This window comes from Impatiens glandulifera, chromosome 3 (genome assembly GCF_907164915.1).
Source record: "Impatiens glandulifera chromosome 3, dImpGla2.1, whole genome shotgun sequence".
In the NCBI taxonomy this organism is placed as follows: domain Eukaryota; kingdom Viridiplantae; phylum Streptophyta; class Magnoliopsida; order Ericales; family Balsaminaceae; genus Impatiens; species Impatiens glandulifera.
In genome coordinates, this window is record NC_061864.1 from 11634440 (window position 1) to 11653568 (window position 19129).

General features: G+C 32.0%; 4 protein-coding genes and 1 non-coding gene across 6 annotated transcripts; 2 read left to right on the forward strand and 3 right to left on the reverse strand.

The window, feature by feature from the left end:
• The first annotated feature begins 49 nt into the window (after positions 1-49).
• LOC124931172 (thiamine pyrophosphokinase 1) lies at positions 50-2269 on the forward strand. 2 transcript variants are annotated; one of them, XM_047471567.1, is made up of 6 exons: positions 50-252; positions 355-451; positions 548-620; positions 1480-1581; positions 1656-1905; positions 1992-2269. In XM_047471567.1, exons 1-6 carry the CDS (start codon positions 114-116, stop codon positions 2108-2110), a joined length of 780 nt encoding a protein of 259 aa, XP_047327523.1. In that variant the 5' UTR covers positions 50-113; the 3' UTR covers positions 2111-2269. The 2 variants fall into 2 exon arrangements, with proteins under 2 accessions (XP_047327523.1, XP_047327524.1); XM_047471568.1 differs by having other exon boundaries at positions 100-252; positions 350-451; positions 1992-2268.
• A 59-nt stretch (positions 2270-2328) lies between these two features.
• Positions 2329-4334, reverse strand: LOC124931171 (WD repeat-containing protein GTS1). Its single transcript, XM_047471566.1, has 8 exons — positions 4130-4334; positions 3850-4051; positions 3678-3773; positions 3524-3598; positions 3342-3452; positions 3175-3257; positions 2952-3036; positions 2329-2874 (listed from the first exon to the last, which is right to left on the reverse strand). Exons 1-8 carry the CDS (start codon positions 4258-4260, stop codon positions 2506-2508), a joined length of 1152 nt encoding a protein of 383 aa, XP_047327522.1. The 5' UTR covers positions 4261-4334; the 3' UTR covers positions 2329-2505.
• A 1712-nt stretch (positions 4335-6046) lies between these two features.
• On the reverse strand, positions 6047-6579 carry LOC124932705 (uncharacterized protein OsI_027940-like). The gene is made up of 2 exons (XM_047473370.1): positions 6369-6579; positions 6047-6255 (listed from the first exon to the last, which is right to left on the reverse strand). Exons 1-2 carry the CDS (start codon positions 6564-6566, stop codon positions 6067-6069), a joined length of 387 nt encoding a protein of 128 aa, XP_047329326.1. The 5' UTR covers positions 6567-6579; the 3' UTR covers positions 6047-6066.
• Positions 6580-7076: 497 nt separating this feature from the next.
• Positions 7077-7147, forward strand: TRNAG-CCC. The gene has a single exon. It is a non-coding gene; the product is annotated as a tRNA-Gly (tRNA).
• A 231-nt stretch (positions 7148-7378) lies between these two features.
• On the reverse strand, positions 7379-10200 carry LOC124931390 (autophagy-related protein 18a-like). The gene is made up of 4 exons (XM_047471840.1): positions 9303-10200; positions 8845-9052; positions 8287-8413; positions 7379-7707 (listed from the first exon to the last, which is right to left on the reverse strand). The coding sequence occupies exons 1-4, from the start codon at positions 10158-10160 to the stop codon at positions 7617-7619; spliced, it is 1284 nt and encodes a 427-aa protein (XP_047327796.1). The 5' UTR covers positions 10161-10200; the 3' UTR covers positions 7379-7616.
• Between the last annotated feature and the right edge of the window lie 8929 nt (positions 10201-19129).

Sequence of the window (19129 nt, forward strand, 5' to 3'; positions counted from 1 at the left end):
TAAAATATGTAACTTGCGCGCTATTACATCCTTTTCTTTTGGACCAAAATCAAATTATCTCTTTTCAGAAACAAAAAGTGAATCTCTCAGATCTCTCTCTTCAGCATCAACTAATGGAAGTTATGATTCACTCCTCCACTTTTCTCTCGCCGTCGATCCCCGCCGCCGCCGACGACCTTCCGACTTCATCCTACGCCCTCGTTATTCTTAACCAGCGCCTTCCTCGATTCGCTCCTCTTCTATGGAAGCACGGTACGGGAACCGCGGTGTTACAATTTATCATCTCCTTAGTCTATTACTTATTCATGACCGAATTTCCTTGACGAAATCTTACTCCTATTGTTTGTAGAGCAGCACAATTTCGTGTATGTGCCGACGGTGGAGCTAATCGTCTCTTTGATGAACTTCCTCTTCTGTTGCCGAATGAAGACGCACCTAGTGTGAGGAACAGGTGTTGAATCTTTCCAATAACCTGACTGACTCCTTCAATTGACCGATATTCTTTTCCGTTATATGGATGCACTACTATTCTTTCTTTTTATTTTAGGTATGTGCCTGATGCAATCAAAGGAGACATGGATTCAATCAGAAGTGATGTGCTAGGTTTCTACAAGGACCTTGTAAGTATGCACTTTCTTGTTTGTAGAAACGTGTAATCAAATCTGATTCAATGTATTTTTTACATCAATAACTTTGTTACTTGAATCTACTTTTACTTTATTGATCAGTCAGCACAATTTTGAATTCAGATTCCGCTGTTTAACAAATATACAATCAATTTTTGTCAATATTTACCAGACTCAATGAACTCGAATAAAGTAGACAATCTATAGAGAGCTATAATAGTTGATTTCCTCAAGTTCTTTTTCCAGTTTGCATAAACTCTTGACAAATGTACTCTCATATCTAAAAAATTAATTTCTAAATAGGATTTGACTTGTTTTTAATCAAAACATATAACGAGTAAGTTGTAGTTCATTTTTTCATGTTTTTCTTCTTCAAGTTTTGTGAACCATAAGCTGATATTAATCACTTTTATGCAAATGTATAATCTTTTGTAAGCTCATTCACTCATTTGTATACGCCTCGAACTTCAAATTGACTCAAATAACCTCAAAATCAACTTTGGTATTAGTACAGTAATGCATTTTGTAAAATCTGCTTATATTATAAACATTGCTAAGTTGTATGCATGGAGCTGACAAAGCCTTAAGTTGATGTTGTGTCAAAAACAGCAAAAAGGGCAATTATTCCCTTGAGTGAAATCAACATCATGTTAGGATTCAAAATCTTAAATGGGGAGAATTAGGGATAGAACTGGAATATCAAAACATAGGATTTCCTACAGTCATAAATAAGTCTAATACCGTTTATTTACTCATTATTAATCAAGAATAACATGTGTACCCTATTTAGAACTAGAGAGAACTGAACTGGAATACATATGTGGTTTAAGGATACATTATTTCATTTGCACAGGGGACCGAGATCATAGATGAAAGCCAAGATCAAGACACAACAGATCTGCATAAATGCGTGGCATTTATTAAGGACTCCTCTCCAATTGCAGACAAGTCTAATGTAAGTCACTAAATCAATCATCTTGTACAACACCATTATGTGAGATATACTTATGAGTTATATAATATTTACAGTTGTGCATTCTTGTTACTGGATCACTTGGTGGGCGTTTCGACCATGAGGTTGGGAACATCAATGTTATACATCGATTCTCATCGCTGCGAATAATTCTTTTATCGGATGATTCCCTGATCCATCTTTTGCCTCGTACTCACCATCATGAAATTCGTATTCAGTCATCTATTGAAGGTCCACACTGTGGACTTATTCCTATTGGGGAACCATCTTTAAGCACCACAACTACTGGGCTTAAGTGGAATCTGAGTAAGTAGTAGTATTCCTAAACATTCACATTCACTATTAATCAGTTGGCATTATGTTCTCAATATTGATCAAGCCCCCTTTTGCAGCTGATACTGAAATGAGATTCGGCGGCCTGGTTAGTACCTCGAACATTGTCAAGGAAGATAGAGTAACTGTGAAATCAGACAAAGATCTACTTTGGACAATATCCATCAAGAAGCATTGATCCACATTTAAGGTTTTATCGATGTGAATTTACTGGCATTTATTTAACTCACTTGTGTTCCTTGTCCCAAATCAGGCACTAAATATTATGTAGAACAAGATTAATATTTTATTCTAGCAGATTAATAAAGAGATGGTGAAAAATATATAGATGAAAAACCACATCTATTTGGTAATAATGTTAGTGGAAGTTAGATTAATTGAAGGAAAATGTATCAATGTTGAAATAATAAACAAATATTGTATTTCACCCTAACAAAAAGTAAACAAACTAATAGTATTGCAATTTTATAAAAGAAAAAAATTGAAATATTTTATGAATGCATTAATAATAAATAATCCATAATAATATAAGCATAACAAAATATATGTTAACAGTAGTAGTAACAAGTATGACTAATACGGCTGATGTCTTTTTATCCTGCGATCCTTTGAACTCTTGATTGGCAACCCACTTGATATCCAAGAAGAAGTAATACTATCAGATGATTTATCAGACAACCAACAACACAACCGACCATCCTCACCGCCAGTCCAGCCCAAAATGCTGCCATTGTCGATTTGGGATGCACTTCTTCCACTCATGGGCAGTATGGTCCTAACTACACCTGTGTGCCCACCTTGAAGAACAGCTTCTGGAGACCCTATTGCACCGGATCCTCCATAACTCACAGGAAAGTAACCCAACGTGCCTCCATTCGTACCGCCAATTGCCCATAAACAATCATCTTCTTTCGAGTAGTGACAATCCACAAAATAGTCCACCTACATCGTTCAGAACGTACAAAATCATTTATTTGGAACACATAAAAACTAAAACATATTTAATATAAGAAACATACCTGATCTAATGACCACTTATTAGATGCCAATGATCGAGCATCCTCAAAAAGAACCACATTACTTCCATCCTTCCAATCCCAAACACTAATTAAGCATCCCAAGAAAGAAAACCATAAGAACCAGGTTGCCCAATTTTTCAATCCAGAAATTGTTTCCAAATGGGCAACATGATGACAATCCAAATTCAAAGGAAACAAAACAAAACAAAATGCAATTTTTTACCTTAAAGTTTCAATATGTGTCAGACACCAAAGCTTCTCACCAAGAAATCCCACTCTAGCTATTGAGGTTCCAATATTAATCACCTTTCATTGGTAGAGAATGAGCACAACCAAGATTATATATGCTTAAGTAGTAATATAATTGGAGCATTATTAACCTTTACTTACCGACTCTAAATGATCTTCATCATTTATATTCCCACTAGTATCAAAGTTACAAATCAACCCATCCATTGAAGCAGAGACAAGCCTGTTGTCTACGCCAGGTATAAAGTGAACCTACAGAAAAATCGCAACTCAAACTACAATGAAAAACATAACCAAAATCGAATTACTCATTACAAACTTACCTGGGTAACATCATCGATATGAGAATCCTCCAAGCATGCAACCTGTTTCCTGGTCCTCCAATCCCAGAAGAATATCTACATAAAGCTTCTTCTTTCTATCAGTTATACTTATTACATCAAATCAAATTTTACATATCTATGAACAAATAATAACCTCGGATTTGGTTCCAGCAGCTACAAGATTTCCACTTGTTCCCCCAAAAGAAAAACTGAAAATTTCTTGAGAAGGACCTGTATTCAAGCAAGACACCTGCCCTTTGCAAAAGGTAAACTAATAAGCACAAAATTATGGTGGGAGTTGGAAGAAGAAGAAGAAGAAAAAGAACCTGCTGGAATGATCTAGTGTCCCAGGATCTGAGGGAGCCATCAGAAGAGCAAGAATGCAGGATATTCGAATTATCAGAAAAGGAGATATCATTGACATTGGATGTATGACCTTTACATTCTCCTAAGTAGTGACCTGTTGTAGGCGAGTATAGTTTTAGGTAATTCGTAGATAGAGACACCGCCATAAGAGACCAATCATCCCTACCAAATCAGTTTGATTGTGAGGTTAGCCTCTTCAATTTACAGATCGGGAAAGAGAGAAAGAGAAGATATACATACTTGGAGGTGATTTGGAAAACATAATCGTCTCCAAAGTTGGTCTGGATTGTGCTCTTGAGTCCGCATCGTTTGAAAGAGTCGGGCTTTGGAATTGTTACAGCTTCTTCTACATCCATCTCCATTGATTCCATCTCTCAACAGAATATTTCTCCTTCTTAGGGTTTAAGCCTTACCCTAACTAGGTTAAGAAGAAGAAGGAGGGTAATCCAACCGAACGCCTCCCAAGAATTACTAAACTTTTCTTTTAGGTCCTCAATTAAAAAAAACAATAATTAATTAATTGCCATTAACTTTGTATGATTGTTCAATATGTATCATGTACTTTTATTTGGACCATTTATGTTACTAAGCTTTTTTATACACTCAACTTTATTGAAACGTTAAATAATAATTATAGTCTATTCAAAATTACATAGAAAGAAAGAAATTTTAACATAAACAAAGAAATCATGATGAGTAAGTTTGATAATGTGTTGAACAATTTTATATATCTAAAAATTAGCATTAAACATATTTGTAAAATAATTAATTAAAATAAATCAAATACAAATGCCAACAAAATTTGTCCAAAGGATTACATATATTTTCTAATTCTGGCAGGTTAATCACACTTACACATCAACATTTTTTTTTCACAATTAAGGTGTTGTTTAATTTTGGATTATTTAAATAATAAAAATAAAAATAAATATTATTTTACTTTCTTTTTATTTATTAAATCACTTGATTCATTAAATAAAATATTTTTTATTTAAAATTATAATTTTATTATATATAAATAATCTTTTAAGTCTTTTTATACCAAAAAAAAAAAAAAAAAAAAAAAATCTTCTCAAATTATCACAAATCAACTTAAATTATTTGATGATATGTTACAAATGGATATTTGAATAGTATTTTTAAAACTATATTTTTAAGTTCATTAACATTTATTAACTGATTAATATATTTTTACTCTAAACATGTTTTTTACCGATAAATATAATCTTGATCAATTTAACAAAATTTTGATCTTTTAAGTTAATTTAAATCATTAAATGATACATAACAAATTATAATCAATGTATTAAAAATTATTTAATAATTTTTTTTATAAGATATTATATTAATTAATGGAAATCAATCAGCCCTGACTATATTATATTAAAAATAATAAAATAAATAATAATTTTTATTAAAAATAAAAATCTCCCATTTATCCTTTCTCTCCCCACCCACCCACCCACCAACAATTCAGACCAGAAGATTAAATAATCAATAATCGGTTCGGTTCCGACCAGTGGGGTTAACGGACTAGTTTCATAAAAAGTGTAAAATATAGAAAGTGAGCACTACTTACTAAAACCACCAAAGAAAAAAACAGCAGCTTCAGATACAATATTTTCTTAAAAACATATTTAGAATTATCAAATTTTGATGGCATTCATAGGAAAAATAAGTTTTGTTGTATTCATGCATCCCAGAAAGAATATGTCATGCAGAATGAAATCATTAAAGTTCACTAAATTAAACCTCCAACACCATTGTGGTACTCTTTCAGCTCATGACCTCCTTAACAACCTCGTGTTGATCTGTCTTTGCTTCTGTTCCAACTTCATCATCATCTACAACGGCTAACAAGAAATTAACACAACACAACCGAAGTTGGTAAAGATATATCTCTCTATAGTCTATGCTATACCTTCATCACTATCATCATCATCATCATCCATGCCTCCTTCCATATCACCAAAATTCTGTTATAAACACAACATTATTAAGAGGGCGCGCACTTCCAATTCAATTTCCCAAAACTGATTAATCAAATCAGTCTATATATGTGGTCTTACCGAGAAATCCATGCCTCCCATGTCTAAATCGGCTGTGCCTAGTGATCAGTATATTTCAAATGTTACATATATAGCTAGCTAGTTCAAATTCATTCAAAACAAATTAGATTAATTAATATTGGCAAGTACGTACGTACCTGTATCCTGATCATCATCTTCATCCACCCATTTGTCCCAATCTACTTTCACATTGTGAGGCGTCTTTCCATCTCCTCGCAGAAGTTTCTTCCACCATTTTATTTCGACTTTCTCCAATACACAAAATATACCCCTCACACCAACACTAATTTTGCTTTTCTGTGGGGAGATAGATCAAATGCAATGATGGTTCTTCATGAGAATACATATATGTATATAACCATCTAAAAGAGATATCGCGTTGCTTCAATGATCAAAGTATTGTTAATTACCTCGACATTAACCTCATCAAAAAGATCCAATGTTAATTCATAATTCAGGCTTTCAGGTCCAGCAGTACCAGAGAATGTAAAAAGTCCTTGAGGATCAAGATTAATATTGGCATTTTTAGAATCTGGCAATTCCACAGTCATATAAACCTTATCCTGCCTTTGAGCCCACTTCACCTCAGGGTGTCGACTGAAACACATTGAATAAATTTCAGAAACAAATAATTCAATTGCATGCTTGGACAGTACTAATCATCGCCGGGCCGGGTTATCTATATATATATATATCTCCTTCATCAACTATGAAAAGCAAGCATATATATGATTATGTAGCATCATGTGTTCTCATGATCAGGTGTTTTAAAATTTAAAGAACGTAAAGGATGCATTGCATAAAAACACATGTGATATAAAAGAGACGAAGATGTGCACTCAATTTGAAACTTAATAAAATGACGAACCGTATACATGAGGGAGGATACTTAGATTAATTAATACAGACCAAACCTCATCGTCTGTCTTCCTTAGATGATGATGATTATGATTATGTACGAACAACAAATGATGCCCTCAAAAAAACCCTAAAGATCACACCCTTCCTACCACCTGCAAACTCAGATCTTAGAATAAACACTAATAATAGAATCATGCAACTTATTGCAAGTCTACAGATCTTAGTCATATTTTAATAATTTTTTTATCAAAACATAAGCGCATCTGGTGTAGTGGTATCATAGTACCCTCCCACGGTACTGACCGGGGTTCGATTCCCCGGATGCGCATTCTCTTTTTTGAAAAAATCTCTGATTGTCGTTATTGCTTTCACTCTAAGTTAATTATTGCGTGCAAATCAAACAAACAGCTCTTCTTCATTCCATTTAAGTTTGGCTCACAATTTTAATATACAAAAATGAAAATAATTTCTTTATTTTTTGTTATGCTTTGCTGATATATACCCGAATTCAAATCCTATAACAAAACCAAAAGAAATCTAGAAGACAGAACTTAAAAAGAAAGAAATCATTAAAGGTTTGGTTTATGTATTCACATCATCATCAATATTCCATAGAGTATTTAGAGTAGTTGTCCCCGTGTTGCTTCATAATGTTATTATTAAACATGAGCGGAAGGAAGCAGAGTAGTAAATCATTGATTTGGCCAACACTATGGTCAAATATTTACAACATTTCATTAAGAAAGAACATTGACAATAACAACATAAGTATCATCATCAGAGAAGCAAGCACCGCGCTAGAAGGCTTCGTCGGGTTTGAGGAAGTTGTGATATTCCAACTGAGTCATCTCTCCCCCATTTGTTGGATCGTACTGGCACCGGTAGAAGCTGTTGCATGCATTTCATACATTAATTCATTTCTCATTGTTTCACGTGACACATATCAAATAACTAACTATTCAATCAACTTTACCAAATCATCAAACCAACTCTCTAATGTCTTCTTTCAAATAACCTTGAATATTTTGAAAAATAACCCCAAGATCAAACAAGGTGAATATGTAATTACAGACACCCTGCTAACCCCATTTGGGCTGACATAAAATATTAAACTCATACTCTTTTATGCTTAACTTGAAGAAGACTGATAGAAAGAGAAGATCACAAGGAATTCATAGTGAAACCAGCATAGGAAATGCAAGGTATAAAAAGAACCCAATATTTGAAACAACCTTGTTTGATCTAGGGTTATTTGAATAACCAAGTGGTTATTTTCAAACAACCTTGTTTGATGTAGATTATGAAAAATCATGTTATTTGGGGTTATTTGAGTATACATATATAATCAGTAATAAATTCAAAACTGTTGATGATTTGAAATTAGGTTATTTGGAGATAATCCACATCAAACAATCTCTTGGTCAAATTAGGCAATTACTAGGCACACATAACTAATTACCCACTCACCTTCCGTCCAGGCCCAGAATTACAACAGTGTTTCTTTGGTGACCAAAAGCAACAATATATTGAGAACCTTCAGGTAAGCGAAACTGAGCAACAGACCATTCAGAGCTGAAATACTTGGGCAATACACCTGGAGAAGGAATATATACATAAACCACAACTTTCAAATTCTTAACCAATAAAAAACAGTGTTTTCGAATCAAAAGAAAAACCAAGATACAGGTCAATGAAAATAAATTACAAAGAAGTCATTGAGCTAACAAGTCAGGAAACTCAATCTCTTCTAGAGGATGTCACTAAAACAAACAAGATGAAGTTTCCTTTTTTTTTTAAAAAAAATGGAAACAAAATGAAGTTTCTTTATAACTATATAAAGTAAAATGATAGTGAACAAAGGAATCAACAAATCTTGGCTAAGTGGATATAAGTAGAAAGGAAATTATCATCTTAACCAACCAAGCTGCCAAATCAATAAGACTTCAAGCAATGTGTATATTAGGCAGTGACTAAATGAAAACAAGGGACTTCTCATGAACTCTTTGTAGGGTTGTAGCACCTTACCCTTAATGAAAGAAAGTGATGAAATGGGTGATGAAACAGTCTGAACAGTGTCAGACACTCCTTGAGGCCTTTCAGTTCTTAAGTTTCCCATATCAATTTTAAGGTTGAAAACATGGACAGTGCCTTTATCGCTTGATACAGCCAGCCATTGAGCAGTTGAAGAAAATGCAAGACTATATATTTCTGCTCTATCTGCACCGCGTCTAACCTGAATTGCATAATCACATGATGTCAATAACACTAGTGATCCTAGAGACTTACTTAACCCTAACTAACCAGGAAACCAATTATTGATCAAGTGAAACAAGAACTAGTCCATCTTTTAAACTTGGATTTGTCCTTAATTAGTCCATCTTTAAATGAGTGTGATCAATCTATCCATAACTATCCCAAGATAGTACCACTTTACACAATAATGCTTCATTATGATGGAGCATATGGAATGCAAGTCAACTTACCTCTTGCAACAATGATCCATCGGACGTATTGAAAATCCTCACAAGAGTTCCCTTTGTGCTAGCTGTGGCAAGCATGCTTCCATCCTGAGTCAGAGCAAAACAAGCAATTCTTGAATCATGAGCCATAATGAACCTTGTCCGCCTGGAGGTATAATGCTCAACTCTCACTTGCCCCTTCTGTAAACCCGGGCAAACCAGCACAAAGGTTCCGGCAGCTTGAGATACCGAGCATAGACCTTTAGGATTCACAGTCGTCTCAATTTGATGCAACATTCTCAAGTCGGCAAAATTGTATACAAAGATTTTCTGCTCAAGAACAACCATAATCCGATCCCTCCTAAGCCGAACTCCTCGAACCTCCGACCGGAATGACAACTCCCCGATGCACCGACTCTGATGATCATCCCAAATCATAACCTTATTCAACGGATAGCGCGGATCCGGCCCTCCACCGACCAATGCGAGTATATTGCAGCGAAAAAGCATCTCCACTGTACCGACACCGCCTCCATGGTCAAAATCTCTACGGAATATCTCACGTAAGGGATCGCAATTGTAAATCCTGAATCCTCGATCGGTGCCGGTGGCGAAACAACCGTGATCTTGATTGAAAGAGACGTGAAGAAGCGAGAGAGAAGGAAGGCAAGACCGATCTTGGAGATCGTGAGTAGGGCTTGAACATAGAACGGGAGTAGCTTGAGGATAAGGGTCCTGTGAGGGCGCCTCGTTCCCATCCTCCTGGACGGCGGCGGTAGGTTCCGGTTGCATCATCGCCGGAGAGAGATTGGAATGGTTTGGAGAAAGATCGGATTCGGGGTGCTCGCTCCGTGGAGAGGACAGGGTAGAGACAGTAGCCATGGTATGTATTCCTTTAGCAAGAAGGAAGGAAAGAAGAAAGGAAAGGATTTTCTTAGCTTCTCTTTCTTTTGTAGGACGATTTTGTCCTTTTTTTCTATGAAGTTTCCTCTACTTGTATTATATTATGATACAAGTAAGATCAAAGTTTTCCAAATCTCATAAAATAACTATACTATTCATTATATAGAAAACAATTAATTATACATTTATTTGACAACCTAAAATGGTGAACCATCTCCTGTATATATTAAACTATGGAACGATTAAATTTATGTTCGAATTTTGTAATTACAATTTAGATATTTTATTGTTAAAGTTATAAAAATAAGTCTTATTATTATGACTTAAAGTTATAAAAATCGGACTTGTTATTGTTAAAGTTTTGTCTTAACATTCGTAAACATTATCAACTTTATTATCTACGTGTTATAAATAAATAAAATATATATCACTAATTAACTACCGAATTTCAGCGAAACGATAGTTTTAACTACCAACTTCTGAAATTTAATAGTCATTTAATTCGTTGAAATTCGATTGATATTAATTTTTTATTTATTTATAAATGTTACGTATATAATAAATTATTCATGCTTTAAAATAAAATTTAGTTTGGTATAAGTTTAATAATAAATAGCTCCATTTTTTATAAATATTTAATTTAATTGAAAAAGATCTTAACAATTACAGTGAAACCCTTCTTATTCTCATTATATGAGGATAAAAGGAATCCAAAATCTTAATTAATCCTAATAAACGATAAAGAGTCTCAACTCTCAATCTAACATATTTTAAATATAACATTAAACAATTATATATTTATATATTATTTTTAAAAAATATTAATAAATAGAAATTACATTAGTCTCTAATCGATATTCAGACTTGGACATGATCAAAGCATCGCCCTTCTACTTTGTTTTTAAATCAATTTTGTTTATTTAGTATTAAATATTTAATTTGTTGAATTATATTTTTGTAATATTTCATTAGGCTTAACCTATTCAACAATAAACTTTCATTCAATTATTAACAATGACTTTGTTATAAAAAAGTCACATTCTTAATTAAGAATACATGTGTTTTATCATAAAAATTGGAACACATTATTAGTATTGTTTACTCATTTGCAGATTAAATTTATTGGGGGTGGATTCCACTAATACCATAAATATTTAATAATTTTATATTAGGTAAGTATAAATGTTGACTAGAGTTAATAATAATTCATGTAAATGGACATTTTATGTATTGTTATAATATGTTAATTCAAATGTAATTATATATCCACAATATTAAAACAAATAATTGACTCTGACTAGTTTAATTACATGTATATTCGTCTTGTTTTATAAGAATATATATAATTTATGTACAATACATATAAAACTTTTTTTTTTGCACAGCAAGTAACAATTATAATTTTAAATATAGTAAATTATTGAAATTTGAATACATTATCTATAAATAGAACTTGATGTTTTCATAAATCCTTTTCATTGCACAATTGTTGGTACTTTTGAAAATTTTATTATTTCTTATGTATTTTCCTAATAATATATTTTTTTTTTTCATTTTAAAATGTTTATTAAAAAATATTACTTTCATTATGAATTTCTCAGGGATTGTTTGATGTGAGGTTATTTAAAAATAATTAGATTATTTTGAAAATTATATTGTTTATTAAAAAGAGTAATTTTGAGCTAAAATACTAAAATAAGAATAATTTGATAATTAATATGATTTAATGAAATAATTGAAATCTTGATACTTGTCCTTTATCGATTTTAGTTATTTTATTTTCAATAATCTCAATCAATTGAGTTGTATTTTAAAATTTTGGTAATTGAATATCTTTTTATTTCTATTTATTCAACAATTAGACAATATAATGGTAATATAATAGTAATTGTACTAAATTCTATCCATTATGTGTAATATTCTGAATCATCTAAGATTATGGAGATCATAAATATTAATTTGTTATGAGTATAAGAATACTCACTCATTCATAAAATATTAAAATAAATCTAGCTAGTTAAGAACATTCGAGAAATTCATTCGCACCCACTCATGGAAGTATAGATGATGTCTGATCTTCTTCTAATTGCTTTCATTGCCACACTTCTTGTGAAAGTAGTATTCTTTATTTTTGTTCAATTTCTGGTAATCCCAAAACACATTAATAATGGTGTAGAAGAAGAAAGCAATTCCATTGATATTGGAGATCTAGATCCAGAACAAGATCAACATTTCAACCGCAATAAACTTACCCTCAATTATATACACAATAATGAACAGAGAGACAACAAAGAATCAATGTCTCCAAAAGAGAAAGATGATTGTATAATGGCTACTACATGTCACCAACCATTGGAAGAGGATAACAAATTAATTTTAGTTTGTGTTTAAGATGGTGTTGTACTGAGTATTGAGAGTGTAAGAATTTTTATTTATGTATTTTTTAGATTAATTTGGACATTTGAATTTTGGGATAAATTTGGTAGTTATGTATATATATATATTATTTTATAAAAACAATGATTTTGCATTTTCTTCGAAATTTGACTAATCATTGCAAGTTAAGTACATAATCAGCTAAAAAACTCAACGATTTCGCATTTTCTTCGAAATTCGATTAATCTATGCCAGTTAAGTACCTAATTAGCTAAAAAAACCCAACTAATTTAGCCAGACGTGTAACATGACAATGACATGTTCAAATTCAAGACTTCAGAAAACCGGAGATATATTAATATTGACTTGAAATATCTATGTAATATTATAAAATATAAAACTCAATAAAGTAGTTGAGATAAAAGAATGGTTGTATAAGACAACAAATGTTAAAGAATTCGATTCTCACATAAAACATATTAAATTAAAGTGAAGTTCATATAATATTGGAGTCATGCTAGTTTTTTTTTTTTTTTTTTTTTTTTTTTAAAAAAAACTTGTAAAATATAGTATTAGAGTGTAATATTTCATCCTACTAAACAAATAATGAGCAAATGTGGATTAATTGAATGTATATTTAGTAAAAAAATTAATTATATTCAACTGATTTAATATCACATATATATATTAAAAACAATATATTTATCAACAATATATATAAAACTTATTTATTTGCACAACTAATATAGTATTTTTATTTTTTTTAGATCGATGTTAGTATAACTAAATTTTTTAAAATCTTATGATTTTATGATTTCAAAAAGATTAACGAGTCGATTTAACTCTTAAATAGATAATAAGATTTTACACTTTTAAATTTACAATAATAAGATTTTACGATTTTATACAATTTTATATTTTAAAAAAATCAATTTTATATTTATAAATAACAAAATGTTATTATTTATTCAAATAAATAAATAAATATAATTAATTTTATAAATATAATTTTTTATAGTGTTATTTATTTATTATTTTTTAATATATAAATTTTTAAAATTAGTTAGATATAAAATATTTAATTATATATATATATATTATAATAATATGAGAATGATTAATATTTTTTTTTAAAAATTAAATTTGTATAATTTAAAATAAACTCTAAATTTGAGAAGCTTATACCTTAGTAATAATTTTATGTAAATTTTCAATTTTAAAAGTATTAAGCATAAATAATCAGCATGAAGTTTAATTAGTTCTACATTTGTGAATTCTAGCCCATTATTTTAAGTATATGGGCTCAAGGATACAAATATTATAGTGTAGTATATTACTCAATAACTGGGCTGTCTTATTTTAGCAGCAAACTGTAATAAGAAAAAAATATATAAAATAGTTAATTAATCAAAATTCTCAAATTCCTACTAAAACTTGTTTCTTCCTAGTCCAATATGTGTTTTTCGAATTTCTTCATTTTTGTGTAAAAACAAAATTTCCAAATTGTTGATCAACTTTTTACAACAAACTTGGTAATTGTATTATTTTCTAAGAAATTCTTTTTTTCCACCTCTCATAACTAACTTCGGGTCATGACTAGAGCCGGATCACTTAGGCCGTGCTGACACAAGACACAGCACGCCATGGTGGATGGTCAATGTTACGTTGTGTTGGGTTTTGAGCTCATATTTTATTAAAATTTATATATTGTAATTGGACTTTAAGTCTTTATTAGGTTTAAAAGTAGTGGTTTAGTCTTTTGGTTTTAATGTACACTTATAAACATAGAGACATTGTAACTTAGGGTTACTTGGACCATTATTCCATGAAAAATCAATAGAATGGACGACTCCCCGAGGATGTAGGCATTGTAGCCGAACTTCGTTATATCTTGTGTTCTTTATTATTTTTTACCACTTTATCTCTATATCTTCTTTATCGTGTGTTTAGATTAATTTTTTTCTCAATAAGTGGTATCAGATCATGTTTTAAGAATATTTATCTAATCTATTTGTGAAGATATGATAGAAACCCTAACCACCATTGAAGAAGTTGTTGCGAATTTGTGTTTTTGTTGAAGATTGTTGGCTATTTGAGAAAATGACATTGGTTGCAAAAAAATTAGTCACTGTGAAGATTTGAGTCGAAATCTTCAATTGCTAAGGAGATGTCAACGGTCGTTAAAATATTTCTTAGTTTTGGGTGACGTTGTTTTTGAGAAGAAGACAATGAGTCTTTTATTCTTCTCGAAGGTGCCAATGGGTACAAGTGACGAAAAGTCATCATGTAGGCAGCGACACCAGAATGAAGAAGATGAAGTATATTCTTTTGACTTATTTTAATTTGAGACAAATGATTTATTAAAATATAAAAAGGAAAAAATATATATCTTCATATATATTCCATATATATATCTCCATATATATTTTATATAAATAGATATTATATTATGATATAATATAATATATAGAGAGAAGTCAAGAATCTTTGAAGCGGTTAACAACTAAGACTTTTTATTTAAGTCTCGTTTAATTTCATAAAATAGGTTTAAGAACTATTTGATTCCAATTTTCACAAGTAAAACCTAGTTTGATTTTAATCAAACTCTCAAAGCTTTGATCTTGAATTTGTATTGAGGCTTGTTTGACTTGAATTTTTCAAAGATGGAGATTTGAGATTTATCTGCTAAGAGATTTGATATTCGTCAATATGGAGATTGAAAATTGGAGTTGAAAAAGAATGTGGAGTGTTTATTCGATGTTGCAGATTATGGAAGACAATTGATGCAACTTGTAAATGGTTTTCTAATTAAAGCGGGTGGATTTAATGTTTCTTTGCAAGAGTGTAGTTTGATATGTGTGTATAAGGGACGGATTTGGATTTGCATCAAACATTGTGAATAGGTTTTGGTTGACAATCCCGGTAAATACTGGTGCGAAGTTGTCAAGTAAGTGTTGATGCCTCAAGGGTTCTACCAAGAATGATAATTTCTAAGGTATGAGTTGAGGGTGCACTAATCATATAAATGGTTTGTTAGATTATTTCTATGTAGGGTTTGACTAGAAGAATGTGGAGAACAAGCGATACATCTTCATGCTTGTTGAAAATTAGTTGAAAGTTTTATTATAACCGATTGTTGTCTTGGCATACATGAGTGACATTATTCCACTATGTCGAGGGCTTTGACTTGAAGAAATTCTCAGCTAAAATATGTTTGGAGAGATTTTTCTTTGGAAAACGGTTATTGAAGAAGTCAAAATTAAAAGAGAGGTAGAGAGAAAATTTAGCAGTAGATTTTCACCTATAGCCGCGCAGAGTTCATCAAACTGACGATAGGAGATTCAAACGAAGTCTGATTGCGCTGAGATTTTGTCGAGAAGATTGGTAACTCATTCCTCTACATTTTCAACGATCGGATCAAAGTTTGGACGTCTCAAAATTTTTTTTGGGGGGGCTTAAAGTGTCTGCAATTTTAGTTTTATTTGACTTGTTTGAGATTAAAAAATTTGTATCTTTTTAGTTATGATCTTTTATCTTATTGGAAGAGCTAATCAAGATGAAGACAGTGGTGAGATTATGTGTGCTTTACACTTGACAAAAATATGATCGAGTATGATAGTTGTTATCAAAATGGTGTTTACCGATGATAACATTGTCGATATGTTGACAGGGCAATCCTTCAGGCCAAATTGCAAGATTGTATTGAGTTGGCGGGTGATTAAGGATTGACACAATCCAATTAACACACAATAGGAATGAAAGACCAATGAGGGAAATACTAATGAAAGACACTTATAAGTTGATGTGGAGACATTTTGAGAGAAACTCTCAAACGAACCAAGAAAAAATCATTGCATTATCTTCTAATGCGAGAAAATAAATAAAAATCTTGAGTGAGATTCTTAGTCATGAAATAGGGCTAGATGGGAGACTTGGTTAATTCGAAGGTGATGATTTTGTTACTTTTTTTGTTCTATCTTAATTGTCTATACATTGTGGATCATAGATTAAATGAATGTGATGATTGAGACCTTGAATGAGATTTCTAGTAATGAAAAAGGGCTAGATGAAAGGTTCGATCAATTCAAATGGAAGGATATTCGATTTCTTTCAAAGAAACTAGATGATCATTTGAAGCATTGGTGAAGACAATTGAAGAGAGATAGTGAATTTTGAAATAATATTTTTGGATTTTTGGGCGTTTTTGGGTTCAAGAAACTAGAAGATTGCAAACTAATTTGTTAAAGGAGAAGTATGAAGTTCAAGTTGGTTGAGTATGCAACGTTCAAGGCAAGATGGGTGACATACTTTGTCAGATCTTGAGCTAGAGAAAAGAGATGTCGTGGTAGTCTAATTTATTTGTTATGAAGTAGACAATAATCGTTCGTCTTGGGTCTTCTCGCTTTCAATCAATATCTTATTTTGAGGAAGTAGACGGTGAAAGTTCGTTTTTGGGTGTCCTCAATTTTTTATAGATATCTGATTTTGAAAAAGTAGACGATGAAAGTACGTCTTTGGGTCTATTCGGTATTTTGGTTTCAGTCGATTGTTGGATTTGAAAAAATAAGACACTCAGTTTGTGACAAACAATGTAAAGATTATTTTGACATAATAAAGAATTGTTAATTCTAGTTTCCGCATATGTCAATGGGTATGAACAAAGATTGGGAAGAGTTGTTAAATGTCTCTCGTCGTTGAAATAACGTGGTTAACCAAATTTATTTGGTATTATAAACTCTATGATTTTATCTTCTAAGGGGTTTTTGAGCGGAAGTGGAGGTATAATGATTTATCTTGGGAATGACTCGAGTAGTGAAGATTGATGTGTGGCTCATAACATTTTGATGGTGCGATATACATGATGGTGGAGATTGTTATTCTTCTAAGGGCTCTTGAGTGGAAGTGGAGGTACGAAAAGTTATTTGATAATGGCTCGAGCAAAGGTGAAGATTGAAGTGTTGAACTCACTTATTTTTTGATGGCTTGACTTTTGTCATGGTGGAGATTGATGAGTACGTCTCGTGTATTTCTCAAGGGAAATGAAATTCGTCAATGTGGAGATTTGTAATTTATTCATCACATCTCAATAAGCACGGTATTCTCCCAATGTGGAGATTGTTGGGTTTTGAACTCATATTTTATTAGAGTTTATATATTATAATTGGGCTTTAAACTTTTATTAGACTTAGGAGTAATAATTTAGTCTTTTGACTTTTAATGTACTCCTATAAATAGAGACATTGTAACCTATGGTTACTTGGACAATTATTTCATAGAAAATCAAAAGAATGGACGACTCCCCAAGGATGTAGGCATTATTGGTCGAACCTCGTTATATCTTATGTTCTTTATTATTTTTTACCACTTTATCTCTGTTGAAATTGAGTTGATGGGTCAGGCCCAAATTTAATAGGCCCAACTAACTAAAGTGTCAAAGGCTTAAGTTTGTTAAGTTAGTTAGGACAAGTTGTTTATATATATATATATGAGTAATTCACACAAGAGTGTAAGAGATTTTAGAGGTGTGAGTGATATATATAAAGAACGAGGTGTAACTGAAACGTTTAATTGTGATAGTGGAATCGAGTTCGTAACAGAGCTCGACGGAGACGTATACCATCTTTTTTGGGTCGAACTCCGATATCAAATCTTGTGTTGTTTTATTGGTTTCTTGCTGCTATATTTCTTAAGTTCTTTGATTGATTAGGAGGGAAATTCCCTACAGTGGTATCAGAGCTCGGTTTGGGCAAGATTAGAATCAATCTTGAAGAATCTTGAGGAATCTTGGAAAGGTCTTTAATGCTGGCTAGTGATACGGATAAGGAAGATTCCGGCTCAGGCGCATAAAGAGACAAAGTGGACAAGGTTCAATATTATACAAGAAAGAGATCAACACAGAAAACAGTACCTTGGGAATTCCAGTGGCAGTCCATCTCAAGCATGAAGACTGACATTGACAAATTCGATGGCAATGGAGATTTTCGCATTTGGCAGCGGAAAATCAGGGCTCTCTTGACACAGCAGCATCTTCTGCGAACTCTAGAAGAACCAGTCTCATGGCCACTAGAGATGAATAAAGATCAAAAGATCGAGATGACAGAGACAGCGATTGGTACAATCATTTTCCATCTCTCAGATTCTGTAATCCGGTTGATAGACAATGAGAAGACTCCGACATCGATGTGGAGGCGCCTAGACGAGCTGTTCCAATCCAAATCTTTGATCAACAAGATTTACTTGAAGGAAAGGTTGTTCAGTTACAAGATGATGCAAGAAAAGACTCTTACTCAAAATCTTGATGAGTTCTTGAAACTCAATATCGAGTTGGCAAACTCAAGCGAGAACGAAACAATGAGCAATGAAAACCAGGCAATAATAATCCTCAACTCTCTTCCCGAATCCTACAAAGAAGTCCGTAATGCAATCAAATATGGACGAACAAGTATCACTCTTGAAGAGGTGATTTCGGCATTGAAGTCGAGAGAGCTGGAATTAAGAACAGAAAAGAAAGCGAGTTCGAATGGTGAGAATTATATGGCCAAAGGGAAAAACTTCTTCAAAGGGCAACCTCG